Source organism: Hyperoodon ampullatus (assembly GCF_949752795.1).
Source record: "Hyperoodon ampullatus genome assembly, chromosome: 4".
Classification (NCBI taxonomy): Eukaryota; Metazoa; Chordata; class Mammalia; order Artiodactyla; family Ziphiidae; genus Hyperoodon; species Hyperoodon ampullatus.
This window is the reverse complement of record NC_136917.1, coordinates 80,547,712-80,570,855: the sequence shown is the minus strand read 5'-3', so window position 1 is coordinate 80,570,855 and position 23,144 is coordinate 80,547,712. Positions and strand designations below refer to the sequence as shown.

Below are 23,144 nucleotides of genomic sequence, written 5' to 3'. Positions count from 1 at the left end.
ATTTGCCATCATGATTCATTTTCTCTTAAAAGTATAGATTTCAGGGGCTTCCGTGGTGGTGCAGTGGTTGAGAGTCCGCCTGCCGATGCAGGAGACATGGGTTCGTGCCCCGGTCCGGGAGGATCCCACATGCCGTGGAGCGGCTGGGCCCGTGAGCCATGGCCGCTGAGCCTGCGCGTCCGGAGCCTGTGCTCCGCAACGGGAGAGGCCACAACAGTGAGAGGCCCGCGTACCGCAAAAATACAAAACAAACCAAAAAAAGTATAGATTTCAAAATTAAGAGAAACTGAAAAGATGATGAAACTATTTAATGGAGGTTTATCAACATTTTAAAAGAAGGAAAATGTGTTGAATGTTTATAGTACGTAATGAGTTTATAAAAGCTATTTATTTATCATTAACCTTCTTCATGAGTTCATTTTTTTCCCCCCAAGAAAACAAATTGAAGCTACTGACGTTGGAGCAATTTCTTGGGCAGTGTTTATTGTTAGTCATCCTATTTAAGAAGAACTTGCTTAAGTGGTATTTTTATTTCATGGTAACAAATGGATTATTTTGATATATTCAGTACTCAGTATTGATCCATTTTATTGAAGTAGACATGTTATTTTCAAAAGTAGCATGGCAAGTCAGCATTTTGGTTGGTAAATTTTTACTTAGCAATATTGAAAGAAGTAAACCTTAGGTACTTTAATGGGGATTATAAAATAACTTCACTGTCTTATTCCAAGCAAGATTCAGTAAAAAGCAAAAGTCAGATATTATATTAATAGTCATGCAAAGCAATAACCAATCTGTACAAGTAAATTACCTACCTGCTAAAATGGACAGATTGATTTTTTTATAACCTCATTTTAATTAATTACATTTTTGGAAAATGAATGCAATTTTAAATTAGACCCCAGGCTTGAATGTCATATTTTTCATAATTGTATTTTGAAACAAAGTTTGCTAATAAGTGTTTAGAAGAGAATAAGGAAATATTGTCATTTACGTAGTTCTGGTTTTCTTATGGTGTAAGTACTATATGTTTTTTCATTAAACTTCAAAAATAGGAAAATGCAGAACAACATGTTCTCTTTGTGAAAGTTAGAAATTATTAACAAGTCAGTAAGATTGCTTTTGTACATGAACTGTTTCATGGAGACTTAAAAAATTTGATTTCGTTTTTGTCTTTTACTTTTTTCTAGAAAAACCAGTTCCTACTTTAGAGACATCAGTAGCCCATAGAAATTTGTTGCTTTTCTTTTAAAAGTGCACCTGCATCCAAAATTGATTAAAAACATACTGAAAAAGAAAGCTGCCATAATGAATTATATTTCTCAGTACTACCTAATTTGCCAATATGACTAGTTTTGATTTAAAAGAAGTTGATTATAATGTTCAAAACTGTTTATTGAATAGAAAACCTGGATGCAATCAGAAATCAGAGGTGTACCTATGGAGTTACTGATTCTGAAAATCTTGATGTGACAATTGCTGTTTCCTTTTAAGGTTTTACTGATCTTGCTAGGGTAATACTAAGTAGTTCTTCTACAGGCATCGGGAGATGGTTTTGCTTTTATTTTATATTTATTTTTTTAGTAAGGTTAGGGTGATGTTACAGTGTATTCTTATCATATTTTAGTAAAACTCTTTTGTCAAATTGATCAGTATAACCTGTAGCTGGGTATTTCTAAAAATACATTATCATGACTAGAAGTTTTCATTTCATTGCATTTATTTGACATCTTTCTGGTTATTATTGACCAAAACACCTGACTCTTGCCTCTTCTTCTCTTCTTTCTGTGTATCCTTTTCTCATTTTTATTTTGCAGCCTTTTGTATATGTCCATATCTCTGGCTTCTTCATTCCTATCAACCAGCACTAATTTTTTAGTGCCTGACTTTTATCTTCACCTATCAACTAAAATTGTTCCTGTTTATGGTTTACCAACAGGCTCAATTTTCCTGTTCTGCATCTTCTTGATCTCTCATCAACTTTTGGTATTACTGGCTAGCCATTCTTAGTGTTTTGACTTTGGAAATATTCTTTTTCCTTAGTTTTATAATAATTTTAGGTAACATTTATTGAGCACTTAATTTGTGTCATTCACTATACCAAGCACTTTTCATGTCATATGATCTTTACTACAATCCTGAGATTAGTTACTATTATTATTCCCATTCACAGAAAAGGAAAGTGAGGAACTGAGAGATGAATTACTTTGTGTGAAGCCACACAACTATTAAGTGATGGAACCAGGATTGAAACACAGGCAGTCTGACTCAAGAACTGGTACTTTCAACTTCTAGATGCTACATCGCTTTTCTAATCAGTGTTTCCTCTCATCTTTTTCAGTTTGAGTCTAGGTTTTTATGTTTTCCTTTGGCCCACTCTTACCTAAATATTATGTTAAACATTTCTGTATTCCTCAAAACTGTCCAAGTATCAGTTAATGTACTTCTCAACCCACTAGGAGTTTAATACATGTTATGGACAAATTTCTTTTTGTTGTCCTTTGAAATTAAATTTAAGGAGAACAAATCATTACAAGGTTCAAAGTTAGACCTAAAAGGATGTAGCAGTGACCTACATAGGTGTTTTTATCTTATCCATAATTCTTCAGTTTCCTAATTGCCAATACTATAACAAGACATTATTATACTTGGATTTCATCATTAACAATTAAGATATGATTTTCTTAGAGTTTAAGACTGAATTTAAGGCCAGTTTGTTCCATGTTAATTATTTGAAAATGTGTAACTTTACTCATTATAAAACGGATTATTGTCTAAGTATTGGTTGTCAGGTCCTAGTCTATGCATTCCCATGTCTTTTTACTCTAATAACTAAGCTAAAGATAAAATACCTATGAATTTTATTCTTTACATTTTGTACCAGCAGAATGAAAATAATTTTTTATAACTTCAGTACTCATTTCCAAAATAATTTGAGGTACAAGTTAGGCCCATTTGTACAATATGTGGCAGTATTTCTATGTCAAATATTGTACAACCTTGCATGTAATATGTCCCATGTATTATCAGGAGCCATTGTTTCCTTTTTAAAAATGAGTATAAAATTAATAAAAAGTGCTTTGGAAATTATTTCTTTAGTGACTGTAATAGGAATAGTTCATCTAGCAAAGGAAAAAACTTGAAATAAGTTTTCCTATTTGGTTGTCATGACTAAAAATTTCTCTGGTTTTATAGAAGTTTAGTAATATAAGCAAGTTTTTACTTATACGCACACGTTTTAGAAAGTGAATAGTTCCTGTTTTGCTCTTTGAGGACTTTTCTTAAAAACGTGTTAAAAACTAAGATGTATTTGACTTGCAGCAAACCATAGTTCCTGAGACGATTAAGAGTTAGAGAGAGCTGGACGTCATCCATAGTGTGAACCTGTACCCTGTTGTTTAAAATGCCAGCTTGAGAGCCTTTAACTAACAGTGAGGCCCCTACATCAGATGAAACTGTTTCAGGTCCAAACCACCTCCTGCCATTCAGGATCCATCTGGCCCTGCTTTCTCAGGTGTACATTTTCCTTAGATGAATCCTAGTGATTTAAATGCAGGACATGGTGCTGGGGGAAAAAAAGGGTTTTATTTTGCAGATTTATTCAACAATAATTCAGGTCAAATTTTCAGTGTATGTTTGAAACCATAATATTGTTTAATATTCTAGTTCCCTTTAGTATTTAACAAATTACTGCTTAGTTAAAGTTCAGCTAGTCAGAATATTCCTTCACTAAAATCTACCTCTGTCATTTTATAATTCATTCCACAGCACCTCACATCACTGTTACCTCCACCATAGCACTTAGCATGCAGAGATTTGATTTTCTGCAACTCTCAGTTTCCTCTCTTATCAGGAGATAATAGGGCATTAGCTACAGTGCCATGTAAAAGACAAATTAAGGTTTAATTTGAAAACAGAAGCCTGCAGTTTTGAGGCCCACCTGTTGACATAACAGAGACAGCATTGTGATCTCCTTTATGACTTTTGGATCTGGGCCTTGCATCATATTGCTAATTTCTCACTGGCCTTTCTTAGCATGTTTTTTTTTTTTTCCCCTAGTTAGGAGCTTGGTGGAGAGAGAGAACATTTCTGTTAGATTTTGCACAATGTCTTCAGTTCCTTGAAAGATGTGTCATCTAAATGCAAAACATGGTCAGTCCTTTTAGTCTAAGACTTGGTAAGACTTGGCAAATGCCTTGCCATTGAAAAGAATATTTACTTCTTTAAAGCAAGTCTATACCATGTAAATGACACATAGTGCTTACCATACATGAGTTCATGTCCTGAAAATCTAAGATACTATGTTCAGAGTAGTTGGCATTCATTTTGTGTCACATATTCATGAAAAAGAGTAGTGAAAATATTTCTGATACTAATATTATGTTTTAATCTCTGGATTAGGTCACCAGTGAAAATGGACCTAATAGACTCATTCTATTAAAGATATTTTATCTACTTCACAAAACAGTAACATAGTTTTGCATTATTTGGTAGTCTGCGCACAAAAGACATTACATCCAAAAATAGCTGGAAGATGCAGTTTTAGTGTGAAGCAGTGTCATGTGGGAAAGGAAACCAACCCTCTGCATGCTCTCTGCCTAAAACATAATTCTCTACTTACTGGCTTTTTTTCACTGCCTTGGAAAGTCAGGATTTTTCATGCAGTTCTAATAGTACTATTGAAATGGACCTTCATTATAGTACAGTTGTCTCTTGCTATCAGCAGGGGATTGGTTCCGGGATTCCTTGTGGCTACCAAAATCTGCGGATGCTCAAATCCAACAGTCTGCCCTCAGTACCCGCAGATTCCACATCTGTGGTTGGCTGAACCCGCGGATGAGGAACCTGCAGATATGAAACCTTCTGATCGAGAGGGCTGACTGTATATTTATTGAAAAAAATCCATGTATAAGTGGACCCGCTCAGTTCAAACCCTAGTCATTGAAGGGTCAACTACTGTATTAATGTATGTAAATGTATATGGAAAGGCCCTCTCTGACAACCCATAGGCATGAAAATACTTAGCTTTCAGAATTGTAACCCACATTTAGCTTAGATCTAAAGGATGTTACATCTTTTCTGGAAAGTAATTTATTTAGACATTTATATAACTCTTTGTATTTAATTATTAATCTACTACTTGATCATTTAAAATGTTACATTTAAGAGAGATTTTGTTTTTGGTTTTCCCTGCTCAGTATTTTCCATGCGGCTTTATTTTCCACTTGATTTGAAAAACCAAAAAAGATTCTATTCAATTTAGTAAGCAGTTATTAAATATTTGTTATGTTCAAGGCCATGGGCTAGGTGCATGTGGAGCATAAAAAAATGATGACTATGATGATGATGACAAGGATTGTAAACACTTGCAATCATTGATTACTTACTGGATACCAGCTCAGGCAGCTGGCCTAAATGCTTCTACACATAATACCTATTTAATCCTCCTGTCCCTGTCAGGTAGGTGCTATTATTATCCCCATGTTACAAATGAGGAAACTGAGGCATAGAACATTTCATAATTTGTTCATGACAGTGACTTGTGAAGATGGGTTTAAAACACAAGCAGTTTGACACTCAAGATCCTACCATAAAGAAGCTTGTGTCCTACTAGAAAAATGATGGTATATTCACAAGGAAAATGCAGTACAAGGTAGAATATGTTAAATGCTGCACTACTAGCTGAAGTGTGGGAGATATTGGAGCTCAGAAGGAGACATGCATTTCTTTGGGGATATGGGGGAAGTCCTCATGGAAGAGGTGCCTCAGCTGAGCCCTGAAGAATGGCAGGGTTTTGCCATGTGTAAGTTAGATGAGTACATTCCCACTGAAGGGGGAAGTGGGAATAAAGGCATTGTTTTGAGAAAATACAGAAGTGTTCAAGGGTAGTAATAAGCAAATTTGTATAGCATCCTTCTAGAGGTAGCAGGGAGAAGATAATTCAACTTGCATTGTAGAAGGATTAAAGTGGCAACCTGGGGAATTTAAACTTCTGCCAGTAATGAGGAATCTTTGGAGGATCTAAACTCTAGAAAAAGAAGTTCATGATCAGAATTGGATGGACTGAAGGGGGAAGAGAAGAATGGCCATGAGACTTTTTAAAACTTGGGCAGAGAGCATATTTAGTAATTGCATCAGATATTTAAAATATATTTTACTCTGTAACTAATGAAAACTAGGATGGCTGAAGTTAATTTGAATACATGGAAAAGAAAAATCTTCGTGCTTACACAGACCCTTAAATATGCCTAGGTTTTCATTTAAACTTGAAAACTCAATTTTCTGGTATTATTATAGATTCAAATTATAGATTATTTAAAAATGGAATTGTTATATTTTCTTTTTTAACTATAGGAGACTGTTTCAATGGAAAGGGATTATCCAAAATGGGATTTGGACAAGGTTTAACATCTCTTTCTTATCAAGGTGTTATAAAATATTTTATAGATTTTAATGTTTTACATCTAATCTTAGAAGATATCCTCTTAAGCTGAAGTAATAGGTCTGAGTTGATGCAACAGAAATAAATCTCTTGATACCTTCTAAAGAACTCCTCCTATTATGCTTTCATTTAAATCTCTTTCCATAACCTGACAATATTTAAAGTACAACATTAAAGAGAGTTCACTCAAAATGCAATTTCATTTTTAGTCATGTGAATGGTTACATGTGAATACCTTACTTCATAGCACTGAAATAGTATTCTCTGAACATAGTATTTCTAGAGGAAAGATTTCCTATCATGGCTGCCAGGGGAAAGCTGATACACTTGGAGAAATTTTGGGCCACTCACCAAACCTGTGATTTCCTAACCCAGTTTGTCAACCAAGTTATACTGAGGTCATTATGCAGGCTGTGATTTCTCCTTAATGATTTTCATATTTTACTTCATAGGTTATGTTGACCTTTGGATTTCAGGCAGTAAATAAAATTTAAAAATCTTAGTTTAAGTTAGAAAAAATTTAGTTATTCTGTACCATATTTGTTTTTACAACTTTATTGGAGTATAATTGCTTCACTGTACCATATTTTTGTCCAGTATCTTTTTTCAGGCATTTTCATGTTCATGATTTTTATATAATAAAGTGATATCTTTTTAATTTTAGATTTGTCCCTTATCCTTTTCTAAAAACAACTCTAAATATACTGATTCTTTTTGGTTATTTTAGCCTCTTCCTAATAATCACCTCCCTCCCAACTTTCCATGCATGTGCTATGTACTGAGAATGATTTTTAACCATTATTTTGGTTCCTTAGATTGTAAGCCATCTTAGCTTACATACATATAGGTTATTAAAGAAGACAATGGGCTCTCATATCTTCTGATCTGTGCCTTGCCAGTCTTAGTTCTTTATCTTTTATTAGAGGAATAAGGGATAGACATGGAAGAAGTAGTGAATACTCTTTATCCCATTTCTGCATATTCAAATCCCATCTTCAAACACTAGGTCTAGTTTTACCTCTATTACAAATTTGAAATGAAAGTAAAAGAGATATTAGTTGCCATTTTTTCCCTTTATTTTCAACTTTCTAATCTAAGGTTAATAATTGGAGGGCATTTAAAAAATCATTAATCTTGATGTAGTTAAGAATGATATTTGTACATTTTTAAGTCTTTTGTTTGTTGTTTCTCATTTCCTTCTTTGAATTTTTATTTCTAGTAAATCTTTATCCTTCTACTAAAGGGAAGGAGACAAGATGAGTGGTGGCAGACTTAACTGTATTCTTTATTTACTCTTTTTAAGGACAAAATGTTAACCTGAATTATATCTGGGTATTGGGTTACATGCGTGTCAGCTCTGTTAGTCTTTGTAAATTTTTAATATTTTAAATATTTCATAATTGAAAAGGTAGACTGGGAGAGGTTTATGGAAAGCTTTGACTTCTAGCCAAAAGAGGTAGAACTTCAATTGTTGGTAATGGGGGAGATACTATTTTTAGTAGAAAAGCAACTTGATGAAAGTGGCACTTTAAAAAACTGAATTTGGCATCTGTATTTAGAAGAATCTAGAGAATAATGAGACTGAAGAAAAGAAATTTAAGCAAATTCAGCATTCTAATTTTTGAGGAATTTGTGCTTAGGCCAGGGGGAATAGGAAGGAAGGGGCAAGAGATGCTGCTTTGTTTAATAGTTTTGGTAAGCATTCCCAAATGAAAGCGTAGGTATATTACTAATGCTGCATAATGCATTTCGTGTGCTTGAGAGCCTATCTCAGATCTAGTTCCTGCTGCATAAATACTAGTGCTCTCCATGAACTAGGCTAACATTTCAAACTAAGACCAAACCGAGAGCATGACCAGTAATATGGTTCTTACTCCCAAGCCACCCACGTGGAAGGTCATTTTTTAAGAAGGGCGTCAGTTAGCTCTGTTACCAATAATACTGTTTTCCAATTAGTCTGGCCCATCTAGAAGTAGCCTTTGTCTATTTGGAAGAGGTCTGATTTGCGACATAGTCATTGGCTGCTTCTACAGGTTTCCACAGACTTTTATTTTAAGCCAGTATCTTCATAAATGGCTAAAAGAGAAACCTTTAAACCATTATTTCACCCCACTTTAAATAACATTGCTCCATACAAACACCCTGTATTTTTACAAAATCATTAACTTTTTCCAACTCCGTGACACAACTGAGTAGTTTTTTCACAACTATTTTGGGTAAATCCCACCAACCTTATCAATTTTATATTTGTTAACTCAGATGTGACTTGAAAGCAAAAATTACTTGTAATCACTTTGGGGTTACACAGATTTAACCTGTCCTTAAATTAAGTTGTATTCCAGTCATCTGTGAAATAATCTATGTCTTAATTCCCTGTTACCTCTATCTGATTTTAAAGCAGCCCTATGTGACCTAGAATCAAAGAGTGATGTTTGATGGATACTTTTACCATTCTGTCATTTTTTTCCCATCCAGGTTAGGAAATGTATTGGAAACCCTTGTTTATTTTCTAGCAATGTAAAATGCTATAAATTCTATAAAGCAATTTCAAGTTCAAAATTATTATTGACAACTTTTTAATAGGTTATTTAAAGATTTGTTTTATTAACTTGGCCTAGGTCACAAAACTCATTAATATTAATGACTAGGCTAGAGAGGCTTGTAGCCTCTCTAATCATCAACAGAAGCAAAACGTTAAACCAAATTGTGTAGCTTTATTATGTTATGAGTCATTCTAGGCAAAAACCACATATAACAAGCAAGAGCTGAACAGTCCAGTTTTAATGTTTCTGATTCAAACCTTTGGCTTTTTATTACTCTTTGAAGAGGAACTAGAGTTTTAAAATTGACACGCAAACAATTTTTTATGGACTTCGTATGAATATATAATTCATTAAAATAAAACACTTGGAGCTAATCATTCAAAAAAGTATTTTTTATTAATAAACTTCAGAAAAAAGATAAAGCTTGAGGCACAATTTACTTTTTTAAAAATACCAATTTTAAAATCACATTTTTCTTCTCTTAAAGAAGTTTGCATGATATAAGGCCTTACTATCGTTTGAAAATTTATATAAATGTGAGCTGCTAAGTGAGGTATTCTATTTATTCCAAAGATCTAACAGCCTCTGCAGCTGTCTCTAGGCCTTTCCTATAAAACAGCAGTGCACCAAATGATAGTGAAGAGGGCCTGAAATTTCCACCTTGACATGAGTATTTATGCTGTATTCAAGACAGCTGATTTTACTTACTTCCACTTACATATAAACAGCAGGTCCTTTTAAACTGGTAGTAGTGAACATAATGTGCAATATGAATGCTTATTAGGTCACTTTAGTTAAGTAGAACTAATAATTTGTGATGTTTGTGTACAATAGGGATTGGCAAACTTTTTTTCTGCAAAGGGCCAAATAGTAAATATTTTTTAAAAGCTTCCAGGCTGTGCAACTCCACTATTGTAACACAAAAGCAACCACAGACAGTACATAAACAAATGAGTGTGTCTGTGTTCCAGTAAACCTTTATTTATGAACACAGACAGCAAGCCAGGTTTAGCCTGTGGACTGTAGTTCACCAACCCCTGGTCTACATTCATTTGAATTCCTCACTTTCTACTCACCTTTTTAATCTACCAGTATTGGCTTCTCCCTACCAACCCACCAAAATTACTGCTGCCAATGTCAGTGGCATTCTCCTCGTCATCTAAAATAAAAACTTACCAGTCCTTTTCTCAGTTGGTTTTGGGGAGCCTTGACACTTGAATCACACCTTCCTTCTTAAAACTCTTTCTTTAGGGTCTGTGATAGCACTTGTATAGTTTTTATCCAACCGCTCCAGGCATTCCTCAGGTTTTGTTTTTGCAAAGCTCCACTTTTTTTTATAGCCTATTCCTTAAATATTAGTGTGCATTAGGGATCCATTTAAATTTTATATTGTTTCCAGAATAGGCAAATCTATAGGCACAGAGAGTAGGTTGCTGGTTGGGACAAGGAGTTAGGAGGGTTGGTGGATGATAGTGAAAGGGCATACAGTTTCTTTTTGGGGTGATGAAAATGCTCTAAAATTAATTGTGGTGATAGTTGCACAATTCTGTGAATATACTCAAAACCATTGAATTATACACTTTAAATGGGTGAATTGTATGGTGTATGATCATCCTCATAAGGCTGTTAAAAAAGTGTAAGTTAAATTCTCCAATGTCAGTATTTTTCCTAAATTAAAAATCAAACCTACGTTCCACCCTTTACTCAAGTACCATAGTACAGACTGAACTATCTCCCAGTGCTGTTCTGAATTCATAGTAGCATGACCCAGACACTACGTTTTAAATGTAAAATGAAAATCTTATTTATAAGCTCCAGATATATTCAGAATTATAGAAAAATATCAACTTGTTAGAACCATTTGTTTTTTAGAATATGCATTATTAGTTCATTTGATGATTCTAAGAGGAATTTGCAAATTATAATCAGGTAATTAGGTTAGCAGGGAACTAACGTGGATGGAAAAAATGAGCTCAATCTTCATCTGTCACCATTACAAGTTAAAAATTTGTAATGGAACAACATGATTACAAGTTAACAATTTCTTCTAGATGGTTACTGCCTTAAATTAACCCATAATCAAATTAGTATTATAGCTGCCTGTCTTTAGGATTTTGGGTCCACATGTGTTGAGGGTGAAATAGGGAGTTTCCTATTATTATATTGCAGGTTAACAGTGGATTTTCAGATGCCGCTTACATGATAAGTTCAGTGCCCTCCAGAACATGGAGCAAATGTTGAACTTACCCTTTTTATTTTGCAGAAACAGAGCTTCCAGTTAGCTGATAAGAAGTGTAAATTGTAACTAAATTGTGAAATTAATACGCATTTAGGTGCACATATTCGTTCTCTTTTCCTTGAAGACTGACCTGACAGCACAATATGGAAAAAAATTAAACCGACTTATGTTTTTAATTGGTTTTTTCTTAACACTGCGAATTACATTAGGCTGTTTAGTTTAGGATGCAAAGTACATAGTGGCTCTTGAAAGTACACACACACCATCCAAATTTCTATGAATTTACCATGAGTACAGTAATGTGATTTTATGAACAAAGGAGAAACCCAAACTTGGACACTGAGCTCATAGTCTTTAAAACTACGCATTGAAAACAGAGTATGATTTCAATTTGCTATCTGTAGTTTACCCGGAATCCCTCAGCTGGGATACTAACACATGTTTTGAGAAGTTAAGTAATGCAGCTATTCCTAAATCTGTAATGATAATGCTTCAGTAATCAGGTAAGTATTTATAGTTAGAATAAAGTATAATTTTCAGAAAAAGATAGCATCGCTTATAATATTTATACAGGAAAAAACTCCATTTTTTTGCTGTCGGTGCTCTTCTTAACATCATTTCTTACTATATTTAAGGAGCTTCATGTAATCATATTCAAAACCTCTTATCTTGCTGATTATATTCAGCAACCATAGCTAAATATTTCAGTACCAAAGCTGAAAATCATAATGACATATCAGCATACACATAATAAATTATAGTTAATGAATACTATAGAAGGTGCATTTTGATTGGCTCCAAGTTTGCGATCTGCTCATGCATAGCACACTGTTAATTTTTAAAAGGACAGAAAATATGGTGATGATATGACTGCCAAGCACATTGTTTTGTCTACGCAAGAATAAAGTAATATTTTAGCCAGAATGAAAAGAGCGTACACAGATAACGGAGTAAATGTTCTAACAGCTGAAGTATATATCCCAGATTAAACATATCCCAGATTAAACATTAAACAATACTTCATACACACATTTACACAATTTTTATATTGAATAAATATTTCTGGCCAAAAGTGGTTTATTGTTATGTTGACAGCCACAACTACTCTATTTTTAGCTAAGTATGTACAACACCCTGAATCTTCAGCTTTCACCAGTTTGAGGCAGGCACCTTCAAGTATGAGAAGCCATTTTTCAAGCTAACTAGAGAATCAATACTTAGAGTTTAATTTTTGTTCTATTTAGCCTACATATTTACTGAGTAATAAGCAAGAGTTATAAGACCTGTAAAACTACTGTCAGCATTGGGGCAAATGCTATAGAATACTTTGAAAACATTGTCATCAGACAAAATCCATTTATTCTGATACTTTCCATATATAATATTTTTCCCCCAGTGGGGTGAGAGGGAACATATTTAAATTTACTTCTTAAAATTAAGCTCAATAACCACATATTGTTATTAAGTACTATGATCAAGTACCATACTAGGCTATTAGACTACAATAAAGAAAATGAAGGCTAGCCCCTCCCTTGAAGAGCCTACCATCAGTGGAACAAATGTAAGTAATTCCATACAGTATAATAGGGAAAAGAAAAGATAGAGGTATGCAGTGGGTGCCGCAGTGGCAACTGAGCTGAGTATTAAAGGATCTAGCCAAATGAAATAGCTGGTATATGTGCATGTGTGTATGTCCATGCACACACAAGAGCAGTTGGGAGCATTACTGGGAGAAGACAGGGAGCAGCATGAACAAAAACCTGAAGTATGCAGAATGCTACTGATACTGCTGGTGCATGCAGCACATTAGGAGGGTATTAGGAGATGAGGCCATAGGTGGAGTCATGGGCCAGGTTTTGGAAGTCTTGAGTGCCATGTTAATGAGCTAGAAATTTGCTTTTGCTGTTTATGTACTGCCTGTATTCTTAAACAGATAAACATTTTGTCAAACTGTACTTTTCAAAGATTGAAAAAAGACAAGTTATAATTTGGTTGATTTGACCCTGGGGAAATGCCTTTTGTGGCTTGTATTTGTTGCAGTCGTCTTTTTATAACGTCTATCAAACTTTGACATAAGCTCAGGGTTTTCAATTTGCCCACTGCCCTCCTCAAACAGCAGAGCCAATGCCTGTGAGGTTTTGGAGCCTGCTAGGCTAGACAATGTTTTAATGAAGAGCTTTTGGAATCATAGGGCTTGAGGGAGCAACAGAAATCAGCTCCATATTCAGGTGAAAGTAGTAATTTTCTTGCTCCGTTTCTCTGTATGATGTAGTATATTCATTGGGCTAACAGTTTTGTTTATATATTTGGAATTAGAATTTTAAACATGGCAATTGTATTATGTTAACTTTTGTGAAATTTTCACAGTAGCTTTTTTTTAAAAAATTAATGTAACTGAGACAGAGTTGCTTATTTTTTTTCTGAAAATTTTTGAGAAATTTAAGACCTTAACCTGACATTTTACATCTTTTATTTGGCATCTCATCAGCCATATTTATCAAACTATTTACCCTCAGCAAAGCTTTTATGTATTTCTGTGTATAATGAGTTAGAGAAAGGGAAGCAATTGTGCAAATTTATGGGAAGAAATTTTTTTCTATAAATTAGCTTGATATGCAGGTGAAAGTGTTGTTTTATCTTGAGTTACCATAATAATGCAGTAGAAAGAACAATGACTAGTTCCACTGCTGTATACTTTATATGAGTTAGTTCATCTTTGTAAGACTAGTTTTCTCATCGGTTAAGTAAGACGGTTGAACTATGTTATTGCTAAAGCTCTTTCTTACTGGCATTTTGTGGTCCTCTAACTCCCTCAGTTCCCCAATTTACTTTGCTTATAGAGGTGTGCCTTTCAACATCCTTGAGTCATAGAATTGAAAAGAACCTTGGGAGATTGTGTAGTCCAACTGCCTCGCAGAAAAATGGAAATTTGCTCTTTCCCTCTACCTAAAATGTTTTGCTTGCACCTTCTCAAGCTAGCATCCTCTGAATCAGAGCTGGTTGTATCCCCTTTTGTTGCTAGGATTAATTCCATTGATCTGACAACAGGCAGAGAATCCCTTCTTTCTCACTGTTCCATGTACATTCTTCTTATAGTTGGAAGCTTAGCTGTAAAGGACAACCTGCCTACCTAGAAAAGGATCTTTCTTTGGTCAAGAGTGTATGGCTTATTCATCTCTGTATCAGTACTGTTTAGATGTTTATTGAATAACTGAATGTTATTGGGTGGCAGAAATGGTTAATGTTCATGTACATGAGTAGAGTTTCACTAACTATTCAATAATAGTGAAGATAGTCAACAAATAATTATAGAAATACTGGAATATTCTTACAATGATCTGTAATTGTATATAGGTACAGTTGTAGATAATATAATTTATAGATGTATTTATTTAATAAATGGTGCCTAATGATTTCTGTTTTATAAACCCATTCAGTAGAACTTGAAATATTATTTAAATTTTGTATCTATCCTTCATTTCTGTAAGTGAAAAGGAGAAAACTTCCTCTCTAAGTCCCTAGCAAATTATTTTTAGATTTAACCAGATTTAACCAGGATTCTTTTACTGGAATCCTCTACTCCTGATTTTCTAGATGAAAAGATAATTGTATGATTTCTAATTCTAATATCCTACTTAATTTTAAAAGCTAAGCAATGTAAATTTGGTTTAATTCTTATCTATTTATATCTATGTTATTTAGAGGTTATTTCTGCTTCGATAATTTGTGATGAGGATAATACATTTCTCTCTTGGAAAATGTATATGTGTTCCTAATTTCTAACTAATGGGAAAGCAGACGATATTCTTACTGTCAGCTTTCATCAAGTTAGACCTCTCTGAAGACCTTACTAAATTCTATTTCCATGGGAATTTTGCTAATGGGTATTTGCAACATTATCCAGGTGCTCGCAGACAGGATTACAAATTAAAAATAAAAGAAATGGGTGAACAAATACATCTTTCTTCTCTTTTAAGAAATTGGCAGAATGATAATCTTTGGACTTTCATTTTCACTTGGCAGTGTTTTCAGATAGGGTGCAGAAAGTCTGTGTGGTATTAATGCATGAGACCAGCTTAGACAACATAAGTAATGAATTTCCTAAATGGGTTCTTGGTTGCAATCTTATATGTATAAGGCAGAAGAAAGAGAGTAAATCTTCTAGTCTGTGTATATTTAGTTAACAATATTAGTGAGTTTAATGGGTCTTACTGGAAAATGGAACACTGAAGGCAAGCCACCCAGTTTTATTGCCTGTGTGCCAACTTACTAAATTATTTTGATTCATCATAAATGCCATACATTTCCACATACCATGCAGAAAACATTTGTGGGCCTGGTGATACTCATCATTTATGAAACACCTACCTACCCTAAATATTGGAGTTCCGAAGGGTTCTGTCTCAGGCTGCCCTCTCTTCTCATACTGCATTCTTCTCCTGGGCAGTCTCATCCAGTTTTAAATAGCAATATATCAGTAACTCCCAAATGTATATCTCTTATCTAATTTCCTTTTCTGTCTTTCCAGACTTATTTCACGTATTTTCAGGGAAATATCACAGACGTATCAAGCTAATTGTGTCTGAAAGTGCACTTTCGATTCTCTTTCTTCGCATCTCCTCCTCTAGTTTCCTATCTCAGTTGCATCCATCAGTTTCTCTTGCCAGAAACTCGAGAGTCATTCTTGACTCCGCCTATTCCTTCACCTCCCCCTCCAACTCAAATCTTTCACTAAATGCTATCTCTTCTACCTCTTAAACCATTTTTCAAGTTTTTTCACTTTTCTCTATCACTGTTGCCATCACGTTAGATCAGGTCACTATCTTTTGCCTAGACGAATGCAATATAGCCTCCTAACTGGTTTCTCCACATCTAGTTTGTCCAGCTCTAATCCATTTACAAATAAAACCCAAAGTGACTCATTAATATGTAAATACAATTACATCATTCGTAAAATTCTCCAGTGGCTTTCCATTGCTCTTAAAGATCTTCTCTCCATCCCAGAAGAGATGACGGGGCCTATTGTTAGTTTGCTGGGACTGCCATAACTGTACCACAGACTGGGTGGCTTAAATGACAGAAATTTATTTCCTCACAGTTCTGGAGGCTAGAAGTTTGAGATCAAGGTGTCATCAGGATTGGTTTCTTCTAAGGCCTCGCTCCTTGGCTTGTAGATGGCCATCTTCCTCCAGTGTCTTCATACAATCGTTCCTTTGTGTGTGTCTGTGTCCTAATCTCTTCTTATAAGGACAGTAGTCATATTGGATTAGGGCCCACCCACATGGGTTTGTCTTTTTATTGTTGAATTATAGGAGTACTTTATATATTCTGGGTGCTATACTCTTATTAGATAATGAGTCACAAATATCTTCTCCTATTCTGTGGGGTTTTTTTACTCCTTTACTTCTTGTAAATCTTAACTCAAATGTTATCAGCTCAGTGAGACCCTTTTTGACCATCTAACCTTGAATCTCCACCTACCTACCCCCAAACACACATTCCCTCCCCCTGCTTTATTTTTCTTTCTAGCATTTATCACCAACAAACATTTCTATATGTATGTTGTGAATTATGATGATGATTTTATTATTGTTGTTATTATTGTCTTTATTACGTTTCTTGTTTATTGTCTGTTTTCTTCAACTAGAATATGGGGGATTTTGATTTCTATTGCTCATTGCTCTTTACGTAGTACCTAGAACAGGCCTGTAGGCCTTTAATAAAAGTTTATTGAATAAAAAGGAATGAATTTAACACATAACAGTGCCAGGTTTTTTTAATTGGGGAAATATAGCACACATACAGAAAAAGAACACAGTAATTTGTCAAAAAAAAAAGGGCACCCTTTTACCTACCACCAAGATCAAGAAATAAATTATTGCCTAATTTATAATAACAATAATAAGAAATCAGAAGCCTCTCTTATGCCTCCTCCCAATTACTGCCTCCTTTCTGCAGTCACCCGGAGGTGATCAGTATTTTTGGATTTCTGGTAATATTTTTGTTGCTTTACTTTATACTTTTACCACCTAAGCATTTGTCTCTAAAACCTTTTCTGTTGTTTTTTTAAATATTCACATGCATGAAATTAATCATACATGTTGTTCTGTGCCCCCCGCCCCGACGTTCAACTTTATTTTGTTAGTCATGCATGATATATTGTATTTGGCTGTAGTTTATTTTCATGTCTGTATAACATTCCATTGTATTACTATACTACAACTTACTTATATATTCTTCTGTTGAAAGAAATTTTGGTTACTTCCATTTTTAGCTCTTTTTTTTTTTTTGCGGTACGTGGGCCTCTCATTATTGCGGCCTCTCCCGTTGTGGAGCGCAGGCTCCGGACGCGCAGGCTCAGCGGCCATGGCTCACGGGCCCAGCCGCTCCACGGCATGTGGGATCCTCCTGGACTGGGGCACGAACCTGTGTCCCCTGCATCGGCAGGCGGACTCTCAACCACTGCGCCACCAGGGAAGCCCCCCCCCCTTTCCTTTTTATCCTACACACCTAAGCTCCATCCTTACTTCCCTAAACCTAAAAAACAACTGTCACTGGCCACCCCTTAGGTAAACATAGATTCTCAAAATTTAGGATAAGCTCTCTACACATAGACATGAAACACTTAAAACCACTCCCACACTCTTTCATATTCTCATGGTCTTCTCTAAGTCATTGTGAGTTGAATGGGAAATGATAATGATAATAGCTACCAGTTATTGTGTCAAACATAAGAAATTTTATATCAGGTATCAGTTTTTTTCCTTCGTGGGGCTAAGTATTTCAGTAAAGTAAGACACTAAATTTAGTTGACCTTTGAACAACACAGGTTTGAACTGCACAGGTCAATTTATACTTGGATTTTTGTCAATAAATACTGTGGCCCTACTTCATCCACGGTTGTTTGAATCTACAAATTCGGAACCACAGATCTGGAGGGGCATTTATGGGACTTCATCCAGAAAATTCAGTATCCACAGTGGGTCCTGGAACCAGTCTCCCGCAGATACTGAGGGATTACTATTATGGATGGATGGATAGGTGTGTGTGTGTAAAATAAACATATCCATATATATGCACACACTCATGCACACACACACATTATTTTAGCTATTATTTTAAGAAGTATTTTTTTAAAGTTACCTTCTTTCCCTTTCCTCAGTGTAACATTTTAGAAAACACTACCCTGAAAGAAAGCAAAGCAAAGCAAAATACAGGAAACAAGAGGCTAGCTTGGCTGCTACCTCTCGGGGTACATCAAATGAGCGGTTCACATACTGATTCAGTCTTCAGTCTCTCCTAACTTTCGGCTGGGAAGGGGGTGGTAAAGAAATGAACTTGCTTTGCTTTTCCCTAGGGTAAACCTAGGCTTATCATTCCCCTTTAACTGCTGGAAGGAAATATAGCACTGCTAGATAATGCCGATTCAGCCTTTGAAGGTTTCAGGATATGTGCCAGTTAACCAACTGATTCTTCTAATATGATTTGAAAAATTCATAGTTTTTTTTATCATTCGTAAAGGATAAGGCTTTAAAGCTGGTGTGCTTCTTCATTCATTTTAAAACTTACATGGGTGTATAAGAGAAAACAAAGAAAGGAATTTGAGACTATGTGCTTAGGCTTCATGGAAAGGGAGGTGCCATTTCTGAGCAGAGCCCCACTGACTCTCCTAAAATTAGGAGAAAACTTGTTTTGAAAATGTTGGCTTTGTGAATGGAAATGGAATCATTAAAACAAATAAAACAAAGAAAAAAGTGAGCATAGAACCTGAGAAATAGAATTAATACAGTGTTGGAAATGACCATAGGCAATTAAGTGCATGAATCAATGTGTTGCAACAGTTTTCCACTTCTTCAATTCATGGTGCCTGTTGTATGTCACGTGAGCATGACAGTATGGTCAGAGCGGGTGACACATTCTTGGTATTCTCTCCCCATTAACTTTCACTTCCCAAAGGTACGTTGAGTAAAATAAACATGTTTGAACAATTTTCAGAAACAGGTGTTTCCTCAGTTTACAAAATCAACCAAAAGCGGATTGGGGTGGGTTGGGTTAATGTCACACTTTACTGCACTATCATGCATACGTACACAATATTACTTAGCATCTGTAGCATCCATAAAGATTTCTCTATTGCATTTGAGGTGAAAGGAAGGAGCAGGTTTAAGTCCCAGCTTTGAAGATGTTGTGTTAATTGTTAACTTGTGCTGAGTCTGTACATTACAAAAGGTAACAATCTCAGCATGTTAAGATCATAACTGTTAGATTAATGCTTGGAGGCAGCAGCTGTGCTGATGTGAGGCATTAATGGCTGGATGAGTTCAATCAGATATGCTGCCTCCAGTGTCTTTGTGTAATGGTATTTACTAGATTTCAAATGGACTGCTGAGAAAGATGAAATATAATCTCATGTATTATCTCTGCCTTGAAAAATACATAATGAAATTGTTCTCTTGTTGGAATATATTTTATTAACCTTTGTGGAGTCAGCTTAAAGAACAGATACCCCTATAGAGTTGAAACCTTTTGCTAAAGTGGAGTGTTATTAAATGTATTTTTGAGTTCTTGGAACAATGGGGTTGAGTAGAGGAGGTAAGTTTGGTTTGTTTGTTTTTTTTAAACCACTCAGAATAATATGGCATATTCTGAGGCTAGCTGGAGAGGGAAAAAAATGCAATGTAAATTGTACACAACTAAATTATTTTCTTTCTTTCTTTCTTTCTTTTTTCTTTACAGAGCCTGAAGAAAGTTCTTGTGGAATTCAGTCACAAGGAATTGTTTGATTTCTATAACAAGGTCTGTATTTTTAAAATAATTTCTGATAATGTGGGGTTTTTCACAATGTTTCCTCTACTTTATGAATTCTTATTTTTAAATGCCCATTACAGAGTTGAGTTCTTTAAACTTCCCTTATAAACATCTTATGTTTCACAGTAGGAAGCATTGCCAAGATGAAGAGACTCTGACAAACTAAATCAGGAAGAGAATGGATATGGTTTTAATTAAAGCAGTAGGATTGTTGTTTTAATGTAAAGCATTAAATAATAAACTGTGTGGTATTTAGCCACACTGGCACTTTAGAGATAGGTAATGTTAAATATTTTAATTTCTGGGCCCAAGGGAAAAGGCAGATACCAGGCCTTTAAAGACTTATCTTTGAAGATATTTCGTGTTTCTTTGTAAGTACTGATTTTGCAATCCAGGAAAATGCACTGCCCCCTCTACCACCCTCCCCCCTTTAAAAATCTAAAATGAAAGAGCTGGGTGCATTTTAAACAGTAGTATTTAGAAATCCTCTTTTACAAATTTGAAAACAGATAGCAAGCTTGAATTCTAATATCCACATAAAAAGAAAACTTTTCTAAGTGGTATATTTATTGCTTATGTGAGTGCATTTAAAATACATAGTTACCAGTTACATTCTTTTCTTTCATTTGCATGTTTCTAAACAGCACTTCATATGAATTTCTCTCCCTTTACCAACTTTCTCTTTTTATTTTTTTTGTCTTTGTAAATAGCTAGAGACCATACAAGCACAGCTGGATTCCCTTACATGATGTTCTCAAAGACTGGTTTCTCTATCACACTCCTGCCACCTCATTGTTTTGCATTGAAGATAAACTGCCAGGTTGTGTTTTCTGAAGGATTCATTAGCTTTCTTCTTGTAAATTATACGGTTTATTGCTTCTTATACAAATAACAGCCAAGGAAGATCATTGTTTTGAGTACTGAAGTTCTAATATACATTCTCCAGTTCTGTGAGCCAACAGCAAGCAATTGTTAAGAACATTTTTGGTTTTTGTGTGGTTTTTTTTTTGTTTTGTTTTGTTTTGCGGTACGCGGGCCTCTCACTGTTGTGGCCTCTCCCGTTGCGGAGCACAGGCTCCGGACGCGCAGGCTAAGCGGCCATGGCTCACGGGCCCAGCCGCTCCGCAGCATGTGGGATCTTCCCAGACCAGGGCACGAACCCATGTCCCCTGCATCAGCAGGCGGACTCTCAACCACTGCGCTACCAGGGAAGCCCACATTTTTGTTTTAAGGGGAACAAAAGTGAATATCATATTGTTTTTAATGTCCTATTTTTGCTTTATTGCCTGACCTGTTTATTTTTTACATACTTGATGATACTTCTGTGTATCAAGAAGGGTCCATGGATACAAAGTGTAATATGTACCTTAGAACACAGAACTTCTTTAATTACATTAATAAAAATAAGAAAGTAGCCACATTCAATTAAATACATTATGGCCTTTGTTTCCTTTAATATAATGACTGTATTGTGCTTGGGAAATAATATAGGAAAGAAATTTTAAATAGAGCTAGTACTAGTACATCAGCCAACTCCAGTATGAGCATCTCTGTGCACTTTAATTGTTTCTCTGAGTTTAATGATTTAATAACAGTTCAGGTTTTTGTGTGCTTTTTTTTTTGTACTGAAAATTAATAATGATTCATTTCAAGGTGTGGGAGACAGATTCAGATCATGAATAAAAATAGTTGTTGGGCTTCCCTGGTGGCGCAGTGGTTGAGAGTCCGCCTGCCGATGCAGGGGATGCGGGTTCGTGCCCCGGTTTGGGAAGATCCCACATGCCGCGGAGCGGCTAGGCCCGTGAGCCGTGGCCGCTGAGCCTGCGCGTCCGGAGCCTGTGCTCCTCAATGGGAGAGGCCACAACAGTGAGAGGCCCGCATACTGAAAAAAAAAAAAAAAAAAAATAGTTGTAATGAGTGCTAAATGATTATCCTTAAAATTTTAAAACAGAATGTAAAACAAATTTTATGTTCTCTTTTTGTAAATATGTTAATTTCAGCCAAGAAGATTTTTATGTCTTAGAATTAGTTGAACTGAAGTGCACAGTATTTTATGCTACGGATCTATATAAATGTGAGTATGGTTGCCTGCAGAAAATAATATCAGTTGAATTTTTTATGAATGAAATGTCTGCACTATATTATTTCCAGCGAGAAAGACAGAGAGTGAGGGAGGAAAGGAGAGAAAGGGAGAGGGGAGGGGGGAAGAAAATGAGAGAGAGACAGAGAGAGACAGAGAGAGATTCAAATATGACTTCACGTGAAAGACTTTGATTTCAGAAATATCCTATAGTTAAACAGAACCACTGGATTTAAATCACATTCTTTATATGAGGTATCTGAATAATATGAATGTTAAATGTCTCCCAAATAAATGTTCAGTATATGGAACTTATGCCCTTACTTATTTATATGTGTGCTCGTATGTTGTTGCTTAGAAGGATTAGGTGTTTGGATTATTTCAGAATGTAAATATTATAGTGGCTGTCCATACTTGGTTGATTTGAAAAGTTTTTAAGCTCAAACTTCGGTTGATAGGATATCTAGAAGACGTGTTTATAATATAATGGGATTTGTTTCCATATGTAGCTTGTGGGATCTATCTAATATTTTTACACTCTGTTCTGCTGGTCCCCAGAGGAAAGTACCTGACTACTGTAAACATTTTGGTAAATATTCTTTCAGACTTCTTATGTACAAATAAACATACATCATTTCAAGTTGAATTTGTTGGGCCTTCCCAACAGTGACCATATGAATAGGTAGAAGTTTTCATTGGTTTGATGCCAACTTAACTCCCAGTGTAGGTATCTAAGTTAAATGTGACACTTCATAATGAAATTTCCTATTTATAGCTTAAAATAGTGGTAAATAGTTTTCTCTCCATCAATCTAGTTCAGGAAAGTCTGACCAAAGGCATTGAAGGAAGGACAAGTAAGTAGTAGGTCTAATTCTAACTAAGAACATAATTATTCCTGAAATATATTTAATTCCAGATAATTGTATTTCTTAAGCTACCACCATTGTTACGATACACAAGTAAAAGAAGATATCATTCCCAAAGATTATTAAGGTGTGTGTTACATTTTCATAGAAATAAGGTGGGTGGAGC

General features: G+C 35.1%; 1 protein-coding gene across 1 annotated transcript in view; it reads left to right on the top strand.

The window, feature by feature from the left end:
* The window catches only part of COMMD10 (COMM domain containing 10), a gene marked incomplete at both ends in the record, with an annotated part of 167,188 nt that extends 146,407 nt beyond the window's left edge, over positions 1 to 20,781 (top strand). Inside the window, 2 exon segments of the mRNA XM_079703270.1 lie at positions 19,961 to 20,020; positions 20,743 to 20,781. Coding sequence (XP_079559396.1) covers positions 19,961 to 20,020; positions 20,743 to 20,781 — 99 coding nt within the window.
* Positions 20,782 to 23,144: the final 2,363 nt, after the last annotated feature.